Raw genomic sequence first — 17,390 nt, 5'->3', positions numbered from 1 at the left:
AATTTATATGCATCCCATGCATTTTTCTTCTCTGCCACGAGTCTCATTAGGTCATCTGACATCCATTTAGGGCTAAACCTTGAACAGTATTTCTTAGTTGGTATGAAAAGCCTCGTAGCTTCCAAGATTAATTCCTTGAATGCTTCCCATTTAGAATTTGCTGTTGGTAACATGATCAGTTGGTCCCACTGTATGGAATTTAAAAAATCTCTGAGACAAATGTAGTCACCTTTACAAAAACTAAAACTCTTCCCTTTACCCCTGATGGTAGTTACATCTTTAAGTAAATCCCACATCAGTACACTGTGATCATTGCCACCTAGTGGTTCCTTTATCTGCAGGTTCTTAATGCATGAAGAATCACTGCTGATAATCAGATGAAAAGTATTACTCCATCTGACTGCCTCGTGAACATGCTGCTGCTGTAGAAATCAAACATCAAACAAATCCACAATTAGTGCTGTTAATCCAGAATTCTGTGGTGAGTGTAGAAACTCTATTTCTTTATAATTTCCAGTTTTTAATTAATTATTTTTATTTTTTTATTTTTGTTTAATTTATTTGTTTATATATAGGGTAACAGTAGTTCCTTGTGAGCAAAACTTGCCGTCGTTAAAATGACACCTTCGTGGAATAATAAAAGTGTTTATTAATTTCAATTTAATCATCTTGTGGTAATACTATATACACATTCTTGTGTGATTTAGTTTTAGAATCTGTGTATTTGAAGAAATTATTATTTCTTTCCTTCCTTCCCCTTCTTTTCATTATATAAAGTAATTTTAAAAAATTAATTGTAATTGTAAACTGTAAAAAGGTATGTTTATACATAGGATTTTTTTCATTGTTGTTTCACATGTATAGATTCTTTCTAACATCACTTTCCTTTTACCACTAGGTCGGTGAACATATGCAGCTCTACCATACATTAGCACTTTATCTCATACCTATTTTCCATCCAGGAGAGGAGTATTTACTATTCCAGTTGTTTCAGACCAGTGTGTTTTCTTTAAAGTATTTTCCGTATGTATTATTATTAAGTTATGTCTTAATATAATTACCATCATTTAAAATTATATTACTCTTAAAACTGTAATTTAATAAAAATTAAATTGTTCCAGATTCTTTCCTTCCATTTAATCTTTTACATTACATAAAATAATGATAATAATGTTTGTTTGTTTGTTTGTTATTTGGTTTTTAGGAGCATTAGCAACTAAGGCCATATTGCTCCAGGGATATGCGGTGGTCATTCCCTGACCTTTCCGCATCCTCCGTATTTGGTGGTCACGGGCTCAAACCCCGGTCTAATCAAGAAGCGTGTGCTATGCACTGCTGCTCCTGCCCACCTGGCTATGAAGGCGCTGATAATAATGTCAATTTCAAAGTGAATGTTTTAAAGTTAGTTAATATAAATGAATTATCTTCATTAATATTTTGAAAAATGATTGCTTTTAAAAATTATTTAGTTATGATTTTTATAATTTTATATGAGTAATAGTCTTCCCTTTCAGAGAGAATAACAGTCTTTCATGGGCATTACAACAGCTTCATTTGGAAAATAAAACAGTGTTGAAATCAGTAACTGGAGATATATTAGAACCAAAAGAATGTGAAATGTTGAATTGTTCCTATCAACAATTAGCAGAAATAAAGTCACTATTTTGTAGCTTTATACAACTTAGGAAAGTAAAGAAATCAAGGTATGGCCTAATAAAAACTAAAGGATTATTTTGATATATTTTAACATATTATTGGTTTACTTCACCACAAAAAATAAAGTGATATTGTGTATTTCAATAAATAATTATGTAATATCTTTATTGCAACACAGAGATAGTGTTGTACACAGTAGTGCAGTTGCAACTGCCCGTCACAGCACAGTGGCCAGGAGTTAACAACATAACGTAAAGACAAAGTTACCTGAATAAACCAAAAAAATAAAAGTAAAATAATAATGAATAAGTTAAAAGTATTAGAAAAATAGAGAAGTGAATTGGATATATTAAACATTAATTGAGTGTACAGAACATTAGTCACAAAATACATAACATAAGAATATATTGTACGTCGAATAGCATAATTATAAGCATTAAATTGAGTAAGAGAATATATTGATCGGGACCAGGGTTATAATACATGTTGCACATGCTACTTGCATAACTATCTTAGTCTAGTGGCTTTTGTGATAAGCATGTCTACTTATTGGCTGAACAGAAGCTTTGGGTAGAATCTGATCCCTAGATCAATGTGATTTTGAACAAGCAGGATGAAAGCTCCATTGAGGGCTGGATAGATTTTTGTTGTATTTGGTTTTAGCAAGAAAAACAATGATTTCTGATTTCTCGGGATTGATGCATATACCAAATTGCTTGAGGTAGCTAGATATTGCTGAGAGAGTCGATATTAGCTCTTCTGAGAGTTGGTGAGGGTCTTGGTTGGCATTAATTGGCATAGGTATCTTTAGATCATCAGCAAATATTAGGGTATTCAGCTCTCGGATTACCAGTGGAGCAATGAGGACAGTGAAGAGGAGGCCGAATAGTACTGCCCCTTGCAGGACTCCAGCTGAGATTACTTTGCAGTATTGGGAGTTATCTACAGAGAGTTTCACTATGTGGTTATGCAGCAGAAATGTGAGAAAGGCTAAGATGTTTGATAGTGGTTCTCTAGTAGCTTTAGGAGATAGGATGTGCATGGCATCAAATACAGATTCGGTGTCTACATAGGTGGCTGCTAGTTCTTCTCTATTCTTAAAGGTTATGAGGATTCTTTAGTAGTTTCTAGAATATACTTTGTTACTCTGTGTGGAAGTGCACTTCACAATGCACTTCCACACAGTTACTTTGTGTGGAAGTGCATCGTGAATTTGTGTGGGGTTATTTGGTAGGATCTGCTCAGTGAGGATGGGCAGCAGTATTTTTTCTAGCAGCTTCAACAGACAGGATGACATTGGCCTGTAGTGTTTCACCTGCTAGAAGTAACTACTCTTTGATTGATTATTATGATGTAGTTACAAAAGAGATGGATGCAAAAAATAATTTTGATATCATATACTTGGATTTCAGGAAAGCTTTTGACACTGTTACGCATGGAAGACTACTGTACAAATTGGAGCAGAGTGGTATTGAGGATAAATTGCTACAATGGATAAAAGGATGGTTGAGTGGGAGAAGACAGAGGATGGGAATCAATGGGTGCTGCTCTTCGTGGATTAATGTTCGGTTCGGTGTTGGATCCACTGTTGTTTTGTATATTTATCAATGATATTGATGAAGGTATATCAGGCTTTGTGTCGAAGTTTGCAGATGATACAAAGGTTGGCAGGGTTGTTAATGACAGTAATGGCAATGTGCTACTGCAACAGGATCTAGAAAATTTGGACAGATGGGCTGAGAAGTGGAAACTGAAGTTTTTTTTTTGGCTGTTACTGCATAAACTAATACACTGCTTTCTTGCATCACATGCCACTACTACTACTACCTGTGATGGAGTTAGATCTTTTTGGCCTTGACTTGACTAGGTATTCCTTCCATTGGTATGGGAAGCAGCAGTTTGAGAGCACTGAGTTAAAAATATGTAATAGAGCATGTAGGATGTAAGGACTTAGGCTCTTAAGCATAAATTGCAGATCTCATCAGGTCCAGTAGTAGAAGTTGCTGGCAGTGAGTTTAAGTAAGTAAAAGTTGCTGGCAGTGAGTAATCAGCTCTCTTGTCTCGATATTAATATGGTGGTCAGTGGATCAAAGTTGGTGTCGGGTGTTGGTTGCCAGAGCCGATCATCTTTGTTGACAATGGTGGTAAACTTGGTGGTGATGTTATCAAGCCAGGTTTCGGGATCAAGTTGTGGTGGTGGTGGGGGGGGGGGGGGGGCCTGAAGGAGTATCCTTATATGGAACTTTCCCAGTGCGTATGGTCCTGTCAAGGTACGATATGATCGCTTTGGATTTCTGGCGGTTAAACTTCGCTTGAGTTCTCAAGTAGGCAATTCTGTCCATATTATTCTGAGACTGCTTACATAATTTGTGCTGGTGTTTCTTAAGGTCAAAACACTTCTTCGGGTCATGGGACCACCATGCTTTAGAGTGTGGAAAGATTGTGACCTTTCTTGTGGCCACATGGCTTGTCACAGAGACAATCCATTTGGTAAGCAGAGTGACAGCTAGCTCGACTGCATCTTGGTATGTCCAGGAATGTTGAGCTGACATGGGACATGGTTTTGGTTGGCTGATTGGGAGGATGGCAATCTGTCGGTAGTTTAAATAGCATCAGGAGTTGATCGTGATCAGAGTTGAGCATCATCTCTGGGGTTTAATCAGTGGTGCAGGGTGTGGAAGCTAGAATTAGGTCAAGTTGGTTAAACTCACGACTTGGGAGTTCGCTGACAAGGCAGAGGTCTGCGATAGAAAAGTGAGAAAGGAGCTGCTCCTTTAGGTGAGAAGGCAGATTGAAGTCACTTCATGCAATGTAGGTTGGTAGGTTGAAGCTAGTCTAGGATCCAATTAGCTACTTCAAGGATGAGGTCTTGAGATGGTGATGGGGGACATAAACTACAACTTGTAATTTGCTTGAAATGCTAGAGATGGGTGTAAAGAGAGTTCATTTATAAAATATGGCAGTACTCCCTCCTCTCCTGTTATTTCTTGATATAAAGGAGGAACCATATCCTGCTGGGACAGTGATTTCAATACATTCCTGGCCATGTTCCAACCGCCGACCGGGCTAGCCGGGTGGGTAAAGTGCCTGCCTGGCAACCCAAAGGTCACGGGTTCGAATCCCGCCTTGGGCTTGGATCAAAGTACTGCAAAAAAAACCCTGGGAGGTGCATTATGGCCGCAGAAGCTGATGCGCCAACAACTACCAAAAAAAAAAAAAAAAAAGTTCCAACCACGTTTCCATGAGAAGGTCCAACTGTTCAGCTAGAAGTAACTGCTCTAAGGTGTCATTTTTATTCCTACTGCTGCATGCATTTTGGTAGAGTAACTGAAGTTTAGTAGTAAATAGGAATTTTTACCAAGGCGTTGGCCTGTTATATTTGTTTTTCAGAGGCTCATGGTTAGAGCACTTTGTGATTCTGGTTGCAATAATTATGTCCTTTTGATATGGAGGTGACATCTGTATTGGAGGTGGCAAAGACTGGTGATTACTAGGAGGTACAGGATATGTGAGACAACACGCAGGATTATCATATTCCCAGTCTGGCATTTTGTTATCAACAAACTGGCATCCAGCAGTTTGTTGCTGTGACTGAGAGTTTATCTCTGCGAGCAGCCTCATAAAATGGTTGGATTATCTCTCCAATTGGCCATATAGATTGGTGAGAGATTTTATTGAAATCTTTTGGGTTGCAGTCCAGTTTGAAAGCTGCATATTTATTACTTTTGACTGGCAGCTGTTCTACAGAAACTCATAGTCATTCTTCTTCGATGACGGCAATTTGGGTAGGGGTTGTATGGGGATCAAGTTTTGAGATGAAGATGCTTGTTCTTGCATTAGTAGGCTCTTTCTTTGCATTCAGCTTTGATGTAGCAGAGGTACCCAGGACAACTGGGCACTTCTGTATTAGTGGGGTCCATTGAGTGGGTTTTTGGCAAATAGCTGGAGGAGCCTTCTTGCGCACATTGTGAGACCCAGCTGCGATTTTTGCCCAGAAAAAATTATTAAGCCCTCAGTACTGGGGGAGTATATGGTAATGCCAACAGGTTTCTGTGAGCACATGCAAATATGGGGTTGTGTGGGTTGGGCAGACTTTTTGTGTAATGTTGTGATGCAGTAGGTAGTAGTCTGGAAAATAATGGATGATGTTGGCAGTGTTGAGTCGTCGTGTGACCAAGGTCTTCACTTAACTTGGTTTGTTGTGTAGACTTATAGGGTCCATGGATGCTGGCTGATTGCTTTTGGGGACTAAGCCAGTCTGGCTGGTTTGCAATGTGCTTTTTTTAGATTCCACATTGTCATGATCTTCTGTTTGTGTGGAGGCATCTTGGAACTGTAGTCCATTTAACCTAAAGTTCACAATTCCACCTGACTCACCAGACACTTCACTACGTCGAGAATTTGGTGTCAGGTTTAATTGTGAGATATGTGAGCTGGTTTGAAGCCTGGTCGAATTGTTAGAGCGTGAAGTATGGAGATTGGGTGTAGCTAATCTGCTAGCTCCTTTTTTTCCTTTTGATCGCGTCTAGGGGCGCTTGTTGTGAATTTAGGCCTTGCAACTGATAGTGCATTAATGAGCACTAACACTTGTACGCCTTCATTAATGAGCATGAGCTCTAGTTTGTTCTACAAGGATGACACCTATTTTTGAAAATCCATAGTGTTGTCTCTCATCTCATTTTTAATCATTAAGATAAATTAATGCATAAATTGAGTTTATTTTTTGAAAAATTGCCTTGTTCATCATTATCCATTCAGTGTACTAACTGTGAGTCAGATGCGCTTTTTTCGGGTTTATCGGTGGCACAGTCGGACATGGAAATCTCAGCCACAGTATTCGCTACTGTGCATCTCCCTGGGTTCTTAGAACTCATGTTAGTGTTGGCAGGTTTGTATATGAGGCAGGAAGCGCATTGTCATATATTTTGTATCATCTTCTTGAATGTTTTATGCGAAATTCTGGCTCATCTTAAGAAATAACTCGAGTTACAGGTAATGCATTTAATTTTCTCTTAATCTAGGACAGTGGCTGCAGGACTCCGTAATCTTCATTTTGGCAGAAACTGAGAGTGGCCAGTTAAAATAATAGCTATTTCACTCTGTTTTCACTTTAATGAGGATGTTTCTCTGACAGAAACATTCGGATTAAACATAGGTCGTCATAGGTAATTCTAACTGGAATGCTTCGGGCAGATGTTAATTAAGTACACTAGGGGTGGGTGTAGAGAAGGCTACAACAGATTTGTATCAGTTCGTTCTTCTTTAGCTTAAGGATAGGTAGACGAATCAAGTCCTTCAAAGCTTTATGAACACCTGTTTTGGCTGTGGAGGCATCAATCTATTCAATGAATGAAGGGGAGAAGTGCCCTGAAGGATATGGACCAATTGAATTATTTGAGCTGCATACCATACTATCTCATCACAGGCGACTGGACAATTCAGCCACCAGATTAGGCCATATACATTCTGTCTTGAAGTCATCGTGTATATTAGCGTTGTTATGCTTGTGCTAATTATTCAAAATGCTAATAAATAGTTACCTGATGAAGTTCAGCAGCTCCCGGTTGTATTTTTCCTCTTCTCTTGAGGGTTCCATTAATACTGAACAGTAGATGTACTTTAACTAATACCAATATTTTTTCTCAATAAAACGAGAGTTGTATCACTAAACAACCCCCCTTTTGCCATATGTTATACTCTATTCTTTCTTTAAAATAGATCTTTAATATCTATAACTGTGAATTCAGAAACATACTCTATCATAACCTGATATGTAATTTTTACTTTTGTTCCAAACACTTCAATGGGATTGACATAAAAATACAAGAATGAGTCAAAGGGAAAACAATTTTTTTTTTTTTTTTTTTTTTTTTTACTAATAAGTTGTACGGTAAAATTCCATTATAGCAAAGAAACTTCCGGGGTTGTGTGTATCATATTTTTTGTACACCACATAACAACTTTTCAAAAAATTTCTTGATGCTTCTTGATGAATTTGGGTAGAAAAAGCACGATAAATGATTACCGTGTTGGCCAAGATTTTTGCAGCTCCTGTGAATGCTAAGTTTCTATATATATTTAGTCGTTTTCTTGACTTTATTGTTATACTAAATTATTTTCTAAAAGTAGCTTTATAGTCCTAGTTAAGCTCCTTGGTTTATTTGAATTTAGATAGCGATTTTGAAAGTTAATACTTAGTGTCCTAGACCTTACCATTCGTAACTTGCCGCCATTGTTATACAATACAGAATGGCGTAATGTAAATCCCGAACTTCGTAGTGTAAGGTTTAACATAAAACTAAATAGCGAAATACACACAGCACTGTATTAGAAATTTGTTAAATTAGTATAGTATTATCAATTAAACAGTAAAATTTATTAATCTTATTAAATTTCATTGTTAATTAAATTATTCTTAAACAGAATCATGACCCAGACAAGAGCACAAAGTAGTGGTAGTACTGTGGCTCACGAAAGAACCGAAGGGGGCAATTCTCCAACGCATCACAATCTAAAAAAAGGTAGGAAGTGTGAAATGTTTGCAGACCTGTCTAGAAAAGGACATGATCTAGCCAAGGAAGATGTCTTTCTATGTGCTAAGAAATTAATATGAGGGGCCCATCAAGCTCTCAGCTGCCCAACTCAACACCAGAGCTCACTCCTGTGCATCAGGCAACACAGCAGCAATCTCCAAGGCAGAATGCGCTGGTCCCACAGTAATTAGTTATTGTTGGTGACTCTATTATCAGGGAGACAGGGTATATATATATTATTCAAAAAGGATAGGTGGAACAGTATGAGGGTATGTCTGAAAGGGGTGAAAGTTGTTGGGCAGATATTACCTTTTAAGGGCACAAAAGGTGATATTTTTGTACACGCTGGCACTAATGACCTTAAGAGTAAGAGATATGCAGATTTACTTAACAAGTACATGTCAGTGCTGAAAAAAAAGTCACGAGTTAGGGTTAAATTTGAAAGTGTCTGCAATTCTGCCCAGGCATGATAGGAGGGAGTATATGATGAGAGCCTTGTCAATCAATTAGGCCCTGGAGAGATTGTGCAAGGCTCATGGAGTAGAATTTTTTTTTCAGCATGCTAACAGGAGAGACTGCTTCTACAGGGATGGGATACACTTAAATAGAAAGGATGCAAGAATATTTGCTGATGCTCTCGAGGCAGTGTTAGGTTGGTCAGAAAACTGCTAGCTTCAGAGGAATCACCGACTAAAAGATTAACGGTAGCTGCAGGCAGAGGCAAAATTGATTCTTGCACTGCTTCTATTGCAATGAGCAGCAGCCTAGAGAGCAAGTTGCTGGGGATTTCAAGAGCTGCTGGGAGTCATCGTGGAACAAGTAAATATATGGGCTGTGTTAGAGTAACTAGGAGTAAGAACAGGTGCATGTATACATACATGTACACCAGGCGCCTCCATAGTCAAGTGGGAAGGAGCAGCAGTGCGTAGCGCACCCTTCTTGATTAGACCGGGGTTCGAGCCCATCACCACCAAATACGGAGGATGCGGAAAGGTCAGGAAATGACCACCGCATAGCCCGGAGCAAATATGGCCTTAGTTGCTAATGCTCCTAAAAACCAAATAACAACAACAACATGTACACCAATGCTAGAAGTATAGTAAATAAATGTGATGAATTTGAAGTTCTGGTCAAGACATCAAAGGCAGATATTATTGGGATATCAGAGACATGGTGTCACACCAATATAAGCAGTGCATAATTGAATTTGGGGAATACAATATGTACAGAAAGGATGGCCAGGGCAGGAAGGAAGGAGGAGTTATGCTGTTAGTTAAGAAACACATAAAATCTAAGGAAGTGCATCTAGTTGAAATGGGTGGACAGTGCAATGTTGAGACTGTTTGGTGTGACATAAACACTGGGAAAGGGAAAATGAGAGTAAGAGTGTGTTGTAGGCCTAATTACTCTGATAAGTAGAACGAACAGTTCTGAAGAGAAATAGAGTGGGCTAGTAAATCAGAATGTCTTGTAATGTGGGATTTTAATTTTCCAGATATTGACTGGAACTTGTGGGTTGGTCACTCGCATGCTAGTAAGACTTTTGTGGATTTAATGTTTTGTACAGCAACATGTTCGAGGGGCAACCAGAGGGAGTAGTACCCTTGATCTGATTATCAGCAGTGTTCAGCCGACCGGGCTAGCCGAGTGGGTAAAGTACCTGCCCGGCAACCCAAAGGTCGCGGGTTCGATTCCCGCCTCGGGCTTGGATCAAAGTACTGCAAAAACCTTGGGAGGTGCAATATGGCCACAGAAGCCGATGCGCCAACAACTACCAAATCAAAGCAGTGTTCATGCGTTACGAATTTGCAGATAAAGGAACCACTAGGTGACAATGATCACAGTGTACTGATGTGGGATTTACTTAAAGATATAACTACCATCAAGGGTAAAGGGAAGGGTTTTTGCTTTTGTAAAAGTGAGTACAGTGGTCTCAGAAAATTTTTAAATTCTATATTGTGGGATCAGCTGATGATGCTACCAATAGTGAATTCTAAACTTCTGTTCTAAATAGGAAGCTTTCAGGGACTTAATTTTGGAGGCTACTAGGCTTTTCATACCAACTAAGAAATACTGTTCAAGGTTCGGGCTTAAATGCATGTCAGATGAATTAAAAAATATATATAAAAATCCATGGGATGGATTTTTCTATATTTTTATATTAAAGCATATAAAATATCAGGTGACACAGTAGCCTACGGCAGATATAAGCTAGTCTATATTCACGTCACAAAGGAGGTTAGGCAGATTATGAGAAATCTTTGGCAAAGGATGCAATGAAAAACAGCAAACAGTCTTTACTTATGTAAACTCTAAAAAGAACGAGATGAATCAGATTGGCCCCTTAACATAGATGGTTCGACTATTGATAATCCTGCTCAAGTAGCTGTTAAACTGAACAATTATTTTGCATCTACATTCACACATGAGGAATTATTCAAGGAGGGGAATGCAAGAAGTTTATCAAACTCTAACAGGGAGCGAAGTTATTTTGTAATAACTAAGAGCAACTGGAGTAGAAAGTGTTGAAGGTAAACATAAGAAAGGCACCTGGGGTGGATGGAATCTATCCAGTTATATTAAAGGAGACAGCAAAGGAAGTAAGCAAACCCTTAGCCATAATTATGAGAGCTTCCTTGGACTCAGGGGAGGCACATCTCCAGTACCCATGGACTGGAGATGTGCAAATGTGACCCCAATCCACAAAGGAGGATTAAGGGGAGACACAGGTAATCACAGACCTGTTAGTTTAACTTCTGTTCTAGGGAAAATAATGAAGTTACTGTTTAAAGACAAGACAAGACTGCATTAATAGTTCAGACACGGCATGGGTTTGTTAAGGGGAAATCTTCCTGACCAATTTGTTTGGATACTTTGATTGGATCAATAGAAGGTGGTTGCTAGTAACAGTATTCAGACAAAACAGATGGTCACATTAACTGTATTATTACAACTCCAAAAACTGGTTTTGTGTAGCACATAGCAGATCGCATCAAATAACTTCTTTACAATTTTTTTGTCATTGTGTTACCACTAGAGACTACCTGCTATTCAATGAGGAACCAGTTAGCCCCGAAATGGTTTGTCACAGCAACCTCATCTTTTAAGCAAGTCACCAATTAACCTTTTGGTGAGACTATCTGGTTGAAAGTAGTGCAATACTAGAGCAACTCATTGCAAAGGCAAGGTTGTTCTATTGTGAAAATTAAGACCCTCTGTGCAGTTTAAATCTCATTAAGAGAAAAATATCACCCTTTTTTGCATGGGTTCTTAAAGCCATGTGCAATTGCTAACACAAGGTGTTAGCTTCCTTTCTTAGCATTCCTGGCCTTGGTTGCCAAGCGAATTCGAGGTCAAGCGTTCAAAGTGCGTATATATAGCAATCTTTCCCAGCGATAAAAGTTCATTTTATATCGTTTTTCTACTAGAAGTTCATTTATAATCCAGTTCTGTACTTGAAAGATCACATGTAAGAACAAGAAAGGAAACTCACCTTTCTTTTTCATTACATATATTACTTTATTTTGCTAACCAACTAACTTATCTAACTGCTTGGCCTCCTTGCGGCACTGCTGCTCCTGCCTCCCTGTGGCGGGGCCGGAAACTTGGGAGGGGAAAGTCAACCTCCCAGGGCAAAAAGGAGCCTAACATGGACTACGACAATTACCCAGAGCTTGAGTAGCCTAGGCTCTCATCCAGTACCGTCAACAATGCTGACCGAGAAATTTCTCATGATGTAACAAAGTCTAAACGACTGCATACAGACACAGACCAACAGGAATGCCCATAATTCCTTATCTTACATAGTCTGTCGGACAAATCTATGAGCACCCTCTCACCATTTCTTTTACAGAAATGTTTGGAAAATGTGGCAGGCTCTCCCAAAAGGGGGAGAAGACTCAGATCTGGAGACCTCTTGGTAGAAACAGAGTCGTGCACATTCTGAGAGATTGGTGAATCTAACGATATTTGGCGGACTACCCATTCAAGTCACCCCTCGTGCAATGTTAAATACTTCCAAGGGAGTAATTGCAGAGTGGAATCTGATAAATGTAACAGAAGATGAACTGGCCCAAGAACTCAAACATCAAAATGTGGTACAAGCGAAACGCATCATGATCAGGAAAGATGGAGAACTTGTTCCCACCCACAACATCATCCTGACATTCGGAACAGCTACCTTACCATCCAGTGTCAAAGCCGGCTATCTCAACTGCCGAGTCCGACCCTTTATCCCGAATCCTATAAGATGCTACAAGTGCCAAAAATTTGGTCATGCGCAAATGGCTTGTCGAGGAGATCCAGTCTGTCCAAACTGTGGGTCAAAAGAACACTCGCAAACAGACTGTGATGCCAAAACACCGCATTGTCTGAATTGCAAAGGCACACATCCAGCCTACTCCAAATCATGCGACCTCTGGAAAACTGAAAAAAAAATCCAGAAGTACAGGGTAGAACGAAAAGTCACATACCAAGAGGCAAGAAAGCAAATTATGCTTAACACACCTAAGAACACATATGCAGCAGCAATGCAATAATATCAGATAACAGCAACACAAACTGAAGTATGAGTTCCCCCAACCATATTGATTGCAGATTGGGCCCGAACTATACTGTCACCATCAATGAAACAGACTCCAAAAGAGCAAAAGGTAGTAGATAGAGCCAACAACACCCCTGTCACAGTCCCACCAGCTACCCTACATAGACCATCAGATATTTCAAAATCAAAAACCGACTCAGTTCCAAATAGGAAGACAAACAATAGCACTTCAGTAAATATGGACACTGATAACAATACTGATCCAAATGAACCTATCCTAGACCTTCATGCAGAAGATGCCATGGATACTGGACGCCCAATATTTCCAAGAAGAGAGAAAATGAAGCCGACCGGGCTAGTCGAGTGGGTAAAGTACCTGCCCGGCAACCCAAAGGTCGCGGGTTCGATTCCCGCCTCGGGCTTGGATCAAAGTACTGCAAAAACCTTGGGAGGTGCAATATGGCCACAGAAGCCGATGCAAATCAAAAAAAAAAGAGAAAATGAAACTCGATCGCCACAAACAGCCTGGGAATAAAAAAGACCCGGAATCTTCCTCAAGTAACAAAACCAAATAATGCACCAAATCATACGGTGGAACTGTAGAGGAATATGCAATAACATTGACGATATCCACGAGTTAATTGATCGTTACCATCCTGTAGGCATCTGCCTACAAGAGACAAATTTAACACGGCATGTGTCACTCTCAATTAAAAATTATGCACTCTTTAGAAAAGACAGAACTGCTACAAATAATGCTCACGGAGGGGTAGCCATACTCATAGACTCACGAGTACCTTGCAGACTCATTCCTTTACAAACCTCCATCGAAGCTGTTGCAACACGTATTGTGATTGGTATTACTTTGACAATTGTCTCTATCTATCTATCGCCCAGTCACTCCTATACCATCCATGAACTGCAAGATCTTATTCAGCAGTTGCCAACCCCTATCTGTTTATTGGGCAACTTCAATGGACACCATCCATTGTGGGGTTCTCCCAGTGCAGATGGACGAGGACAACTTATCGAACAGCTTGCTGACAGACAAAATCTGACTATACTAAATACTGGCTTGCCAACTTACATCCATCTCTCTACTGGTAGAACTTCTGCAATAGACCTTTCCATATGCTCTCCGATCCTCTTCCCTAGTATTGAGTGGGCGGCCCTCAACAACCCGCTAAATAGTGACCACTTTCCGCTAATATGTAAGATTCAAACAGGACATTCCATAATTTCCCAAAACTACGTAAAATGGAAATTTCACAGAGCAGATTGGGCAAAATTCACTTCCCAAGTATCCTTTGATGAACAGATCATTGAAACCTGTCCTATTGACACAGCTACCAATCACATCACAAGACAAATACTGGCTGCTGCATGCACTGCAGTTCCACAATCACAGTCAACAACCCATAGAACTATAAACTATTGGTGGAACAAAGAGTGCAAAGGTGCAAAAAAAAAAAAAAAAACCGAGCATGGAATCTGTTTCGAAAACATCCCACCACTGCCAATCTTATAAACTACAAGAGACTCAGAGCCAAGGCCCGTCACATTAGGAAGAAAGCTAAAAGAGAATCTTGGATTCGATTTGCGAGCTTGATTAATAAAAATACTGATTTAAAAATAATATGGTGGAAAATAAAACAACTAAATGGCAAAGTTCCCCTATTATCCCCCCCCCACTTCTCAACTGGAATGGGCAGGATCTTCTTCTACAGGTATAGCGAACGCCCTAGGGACTGTTTTTTCACACTTATCTACCTCAACAGCATATGATCTATCATTCCAGAAGATCAAAGTATTATCTGAAAAGTCCAAACTGAACTTCAGACCTACGAGTAAATGTGCTTTACCCTATAATCAGCAGCTTACAATGCTTGAACTTCAAGAAGCCATATCTACCTCAAAACACAGTGCTGCAGGACCCAACGGAATATACTACATAATGCTCCAACACTTAGATAAAGAATCGGTCTCTTCACTGCTCACATTTTTAAATCGCATCTTTCTTGAACATTGTTTCCTCAGTTCCTGGCATCACTCCTATATAATAGCAATTCCCAAACCAGGAAAAGATCATTCCATTCCTGAAAACTATAGACCTATTTCTCTCACCAGCTGCTGAAGTAAAACCCTGGAAAAAAATAATTCACCGTCGACTTACTTGGTTTCTTGACTCTAAAAATATAATTTCTGACAATCAATTTGGCTTCAGGAAAAATAGATCATCCCTGGATCTCATGGTCAAAGCTGAAACAAACATCAGGAATGCATTCATTCGAAATGAGCATCTCATCATGGTATGCCTTGATGTAGAAAAAGTCTTCAACACCACATGGCGTTTTGGTATCCTGAGAGATCTGCATTCCCTTGACCTGAGAGGCCATTTACCATATTTCATATTGAATTTCCTTCAGCACAGATCCTTTCAAGTCCGATACCGACGAGTTCTCTCTCAAACATATATACAAGAAGAAGGGGTCCCACAAGGCTGTGTGCTCAGTGCCACCCTATTCGTAATAAGAATAAATCACATGACTAAAAATATGCCCAGCACTGTGAATTCGTACCTCTATGCCGATGATCTCACTTTTTCTTGCAGTTCTCAAAACATGACCTTCATTGAGCGGCAGCTCCAAATTTCAATTAATAATATTCAATCATGGATGGCACAGAATGGGTATCGACTCTCTTGTTCAAAATCTAAAGTAGTTCACTTTTGTAGCAAAGTGAAGATCCATCCAGATCCAGAGGTACATTTAACAAACCAGCCTATCTCAGTTGTGAACAGCATTCTTCTGCTTGGTCTGACTTTCGATAGTAAGTTGAACTTCATAGAGCACGTTAAACATCTAAAAATGTCTTGCCAGAAAAAACTGAACATACTCAGAGTCATTTCTTCAACATCATGGGGTGCAGATCGGTACACGTTACTTCATTTGTATAGAGCCCTAATCAGATCTCGCCTTGACTGTGGTGCCCAGGTGTATGATTCTGCTAGGGAGAGGATGCTAGCGCGACTTGCACCAATTCACCACTCTGCCCTGCGGATTTCTATAGGTGCTTATAGAACTTCACCAGTTCAAAGTCTTTATATCGATGCCCATGAACTTCCTCTAAGCCTCAGGAGAAAGATGTTACTTCTTAACTATACAACTAAAATCCAAAGTCTATCTACCCATCCCATTAGGCCGATACTTAATGACCCACAGTTCACAGCATTCTATAGAAATAAACCTAGGGCAATTCAGCCTTTTGCTCTCAGAGCTCAATCATTATCGCAAACTTGGAATATACATCCTGATAAAATTCTTCAAGATTTAAGTAGTACGAATCCCCCCATGGACATCTATTAAACCACTCTGTGACAGTTATTTTCTAAACTGGGGAAAACACCCTCTTGCAAATGCTAATATACAACAACTCCATATTGCCCACACACAAAATTATCTGCATTTTTCAAAAATATACACTGACGGATCAAAATCTGAGAGTGGAGTGGGTGCATCAGCACCCACTCCACTCTCAGATTTTGTGAGTGGGAAAACAGCACCCGTTTTCCCTCATAAAACCTTCTCGGTATCACTTCCCAATGAATGCAGCAGCTATACAGCTGAATTATATGCCATCAAACTTGCAGTAGAAAATATCCTCCATCTGTCCATCCATAAAAGCATGATATATACGGACTCCCAGAGTGCAATTATAGCTTTACAGAACAATTCTTCTCAAACACATCCTTTAATAAAGCTCATAAAATCCAAACTGATGCATCTTCAAGAACTCCAAAGAGTGACCATTTTCTGCTGGATCCCAAGTCACGCTGGGATACCAGGAAATGAATGTGCGGACTATGCCGCTAAACATCCATCCAACAGAGAATTATCACAGTATTACGTTCCATATCTTGACTACAAAAGTAACATTCGAAGAATGTGTAAAGAACAATGGAGAATTCAATGGCAAGCCCAAACGCACAATAAACTCCGCCAAATAAAACCTGAACTGCAACCATGGACTTCCAGTTTCCATATAAACAGGAGGGAGGAAGTAATCTTAACCAGAGTGCGAATTGGCCATAATCATCTTACCCACCTTTATATCCTCACTGGCAATGATCCTCCACAATGCACACAGTGCAACTGTCCACTCAGAAGCATATTCTTATTGAGTGTACTTTATACACCACTGCCCACCAAGTCTCTTTTAGCTTTCTGCCAAACCTTAAAGAACCCTTGACACTCTGCCACATCATAGGAAACAAGGCTAATCTGCTGGAGTTCTTTCACTTTACAAAAAAGATCGAATTATATGATCGTTTTTGAGTAATGCCATCACAATCACCATGCATATATAACAATCATCGGTGATAGGTGCAGTATGGCCTAAGTAGCCCTTGCACCAAAAAACAACAACAGCAACAATTAGCATTCCTGGATTTTAAAATATTGATTTTTTGTAAAATATACAGATTTTACAATTTACTGTTCTGCAAAATTATTAAAAATATTTTATTCAGAGTGTATCATTTTAAGAGTATATCTTATTTACAAGGAAACCACACAATCAAAATAGTAGAGTAAATATATATAACATTGTTAATTTTCACATGTTAATATATAATTTTTGTTTTTTAATGTTTAATTTTT

General features: G+C 39.2%; 1 protein-coding gene across 1 annotated transcript in view; it reads left to right on the top strand.

The window, feature by feature from the left end:
* The window catches only part of LOC150084737 (RNA polymerase II-associated protein 1), a 630,471-nt gene that overhangs the window by 473,693 nt on the left and 139,388 nt on the right, over positions 1-17,390 (top strand). Inside the window, exons 26-27 of the mRNA XM_090376342.1 lie at positions 899-1,023; positions 1,515-1,703. Of these exons, the coding sequence (XP_090232468.1) occupies positions 899-1,023; positions 1,515-1,703 (314 nt within the window). The remainder of the gene's footprint in view (positions 1-898; positions 1,024-1,514; positions 1,704-17,390) is intronic.

This window comes from Mastigoproctus giganteus, chromosome 6 (assembly GCF_048544385.1).
Source record: "Mastigoproctus giganteus isolate SK-2022 chromosome 6, ASM4854438v1, whole genome shotgun sequence".
NCBI lineage: Eukaryota > Metazoa > Arthropoda > Arachnida > Uropygi > Thelyphonidae > Mastigoproctus > Mastigoproctus giganteus.
This window is presented reverse-complemented; position numbering and strand designations above follow the sequence as displayed.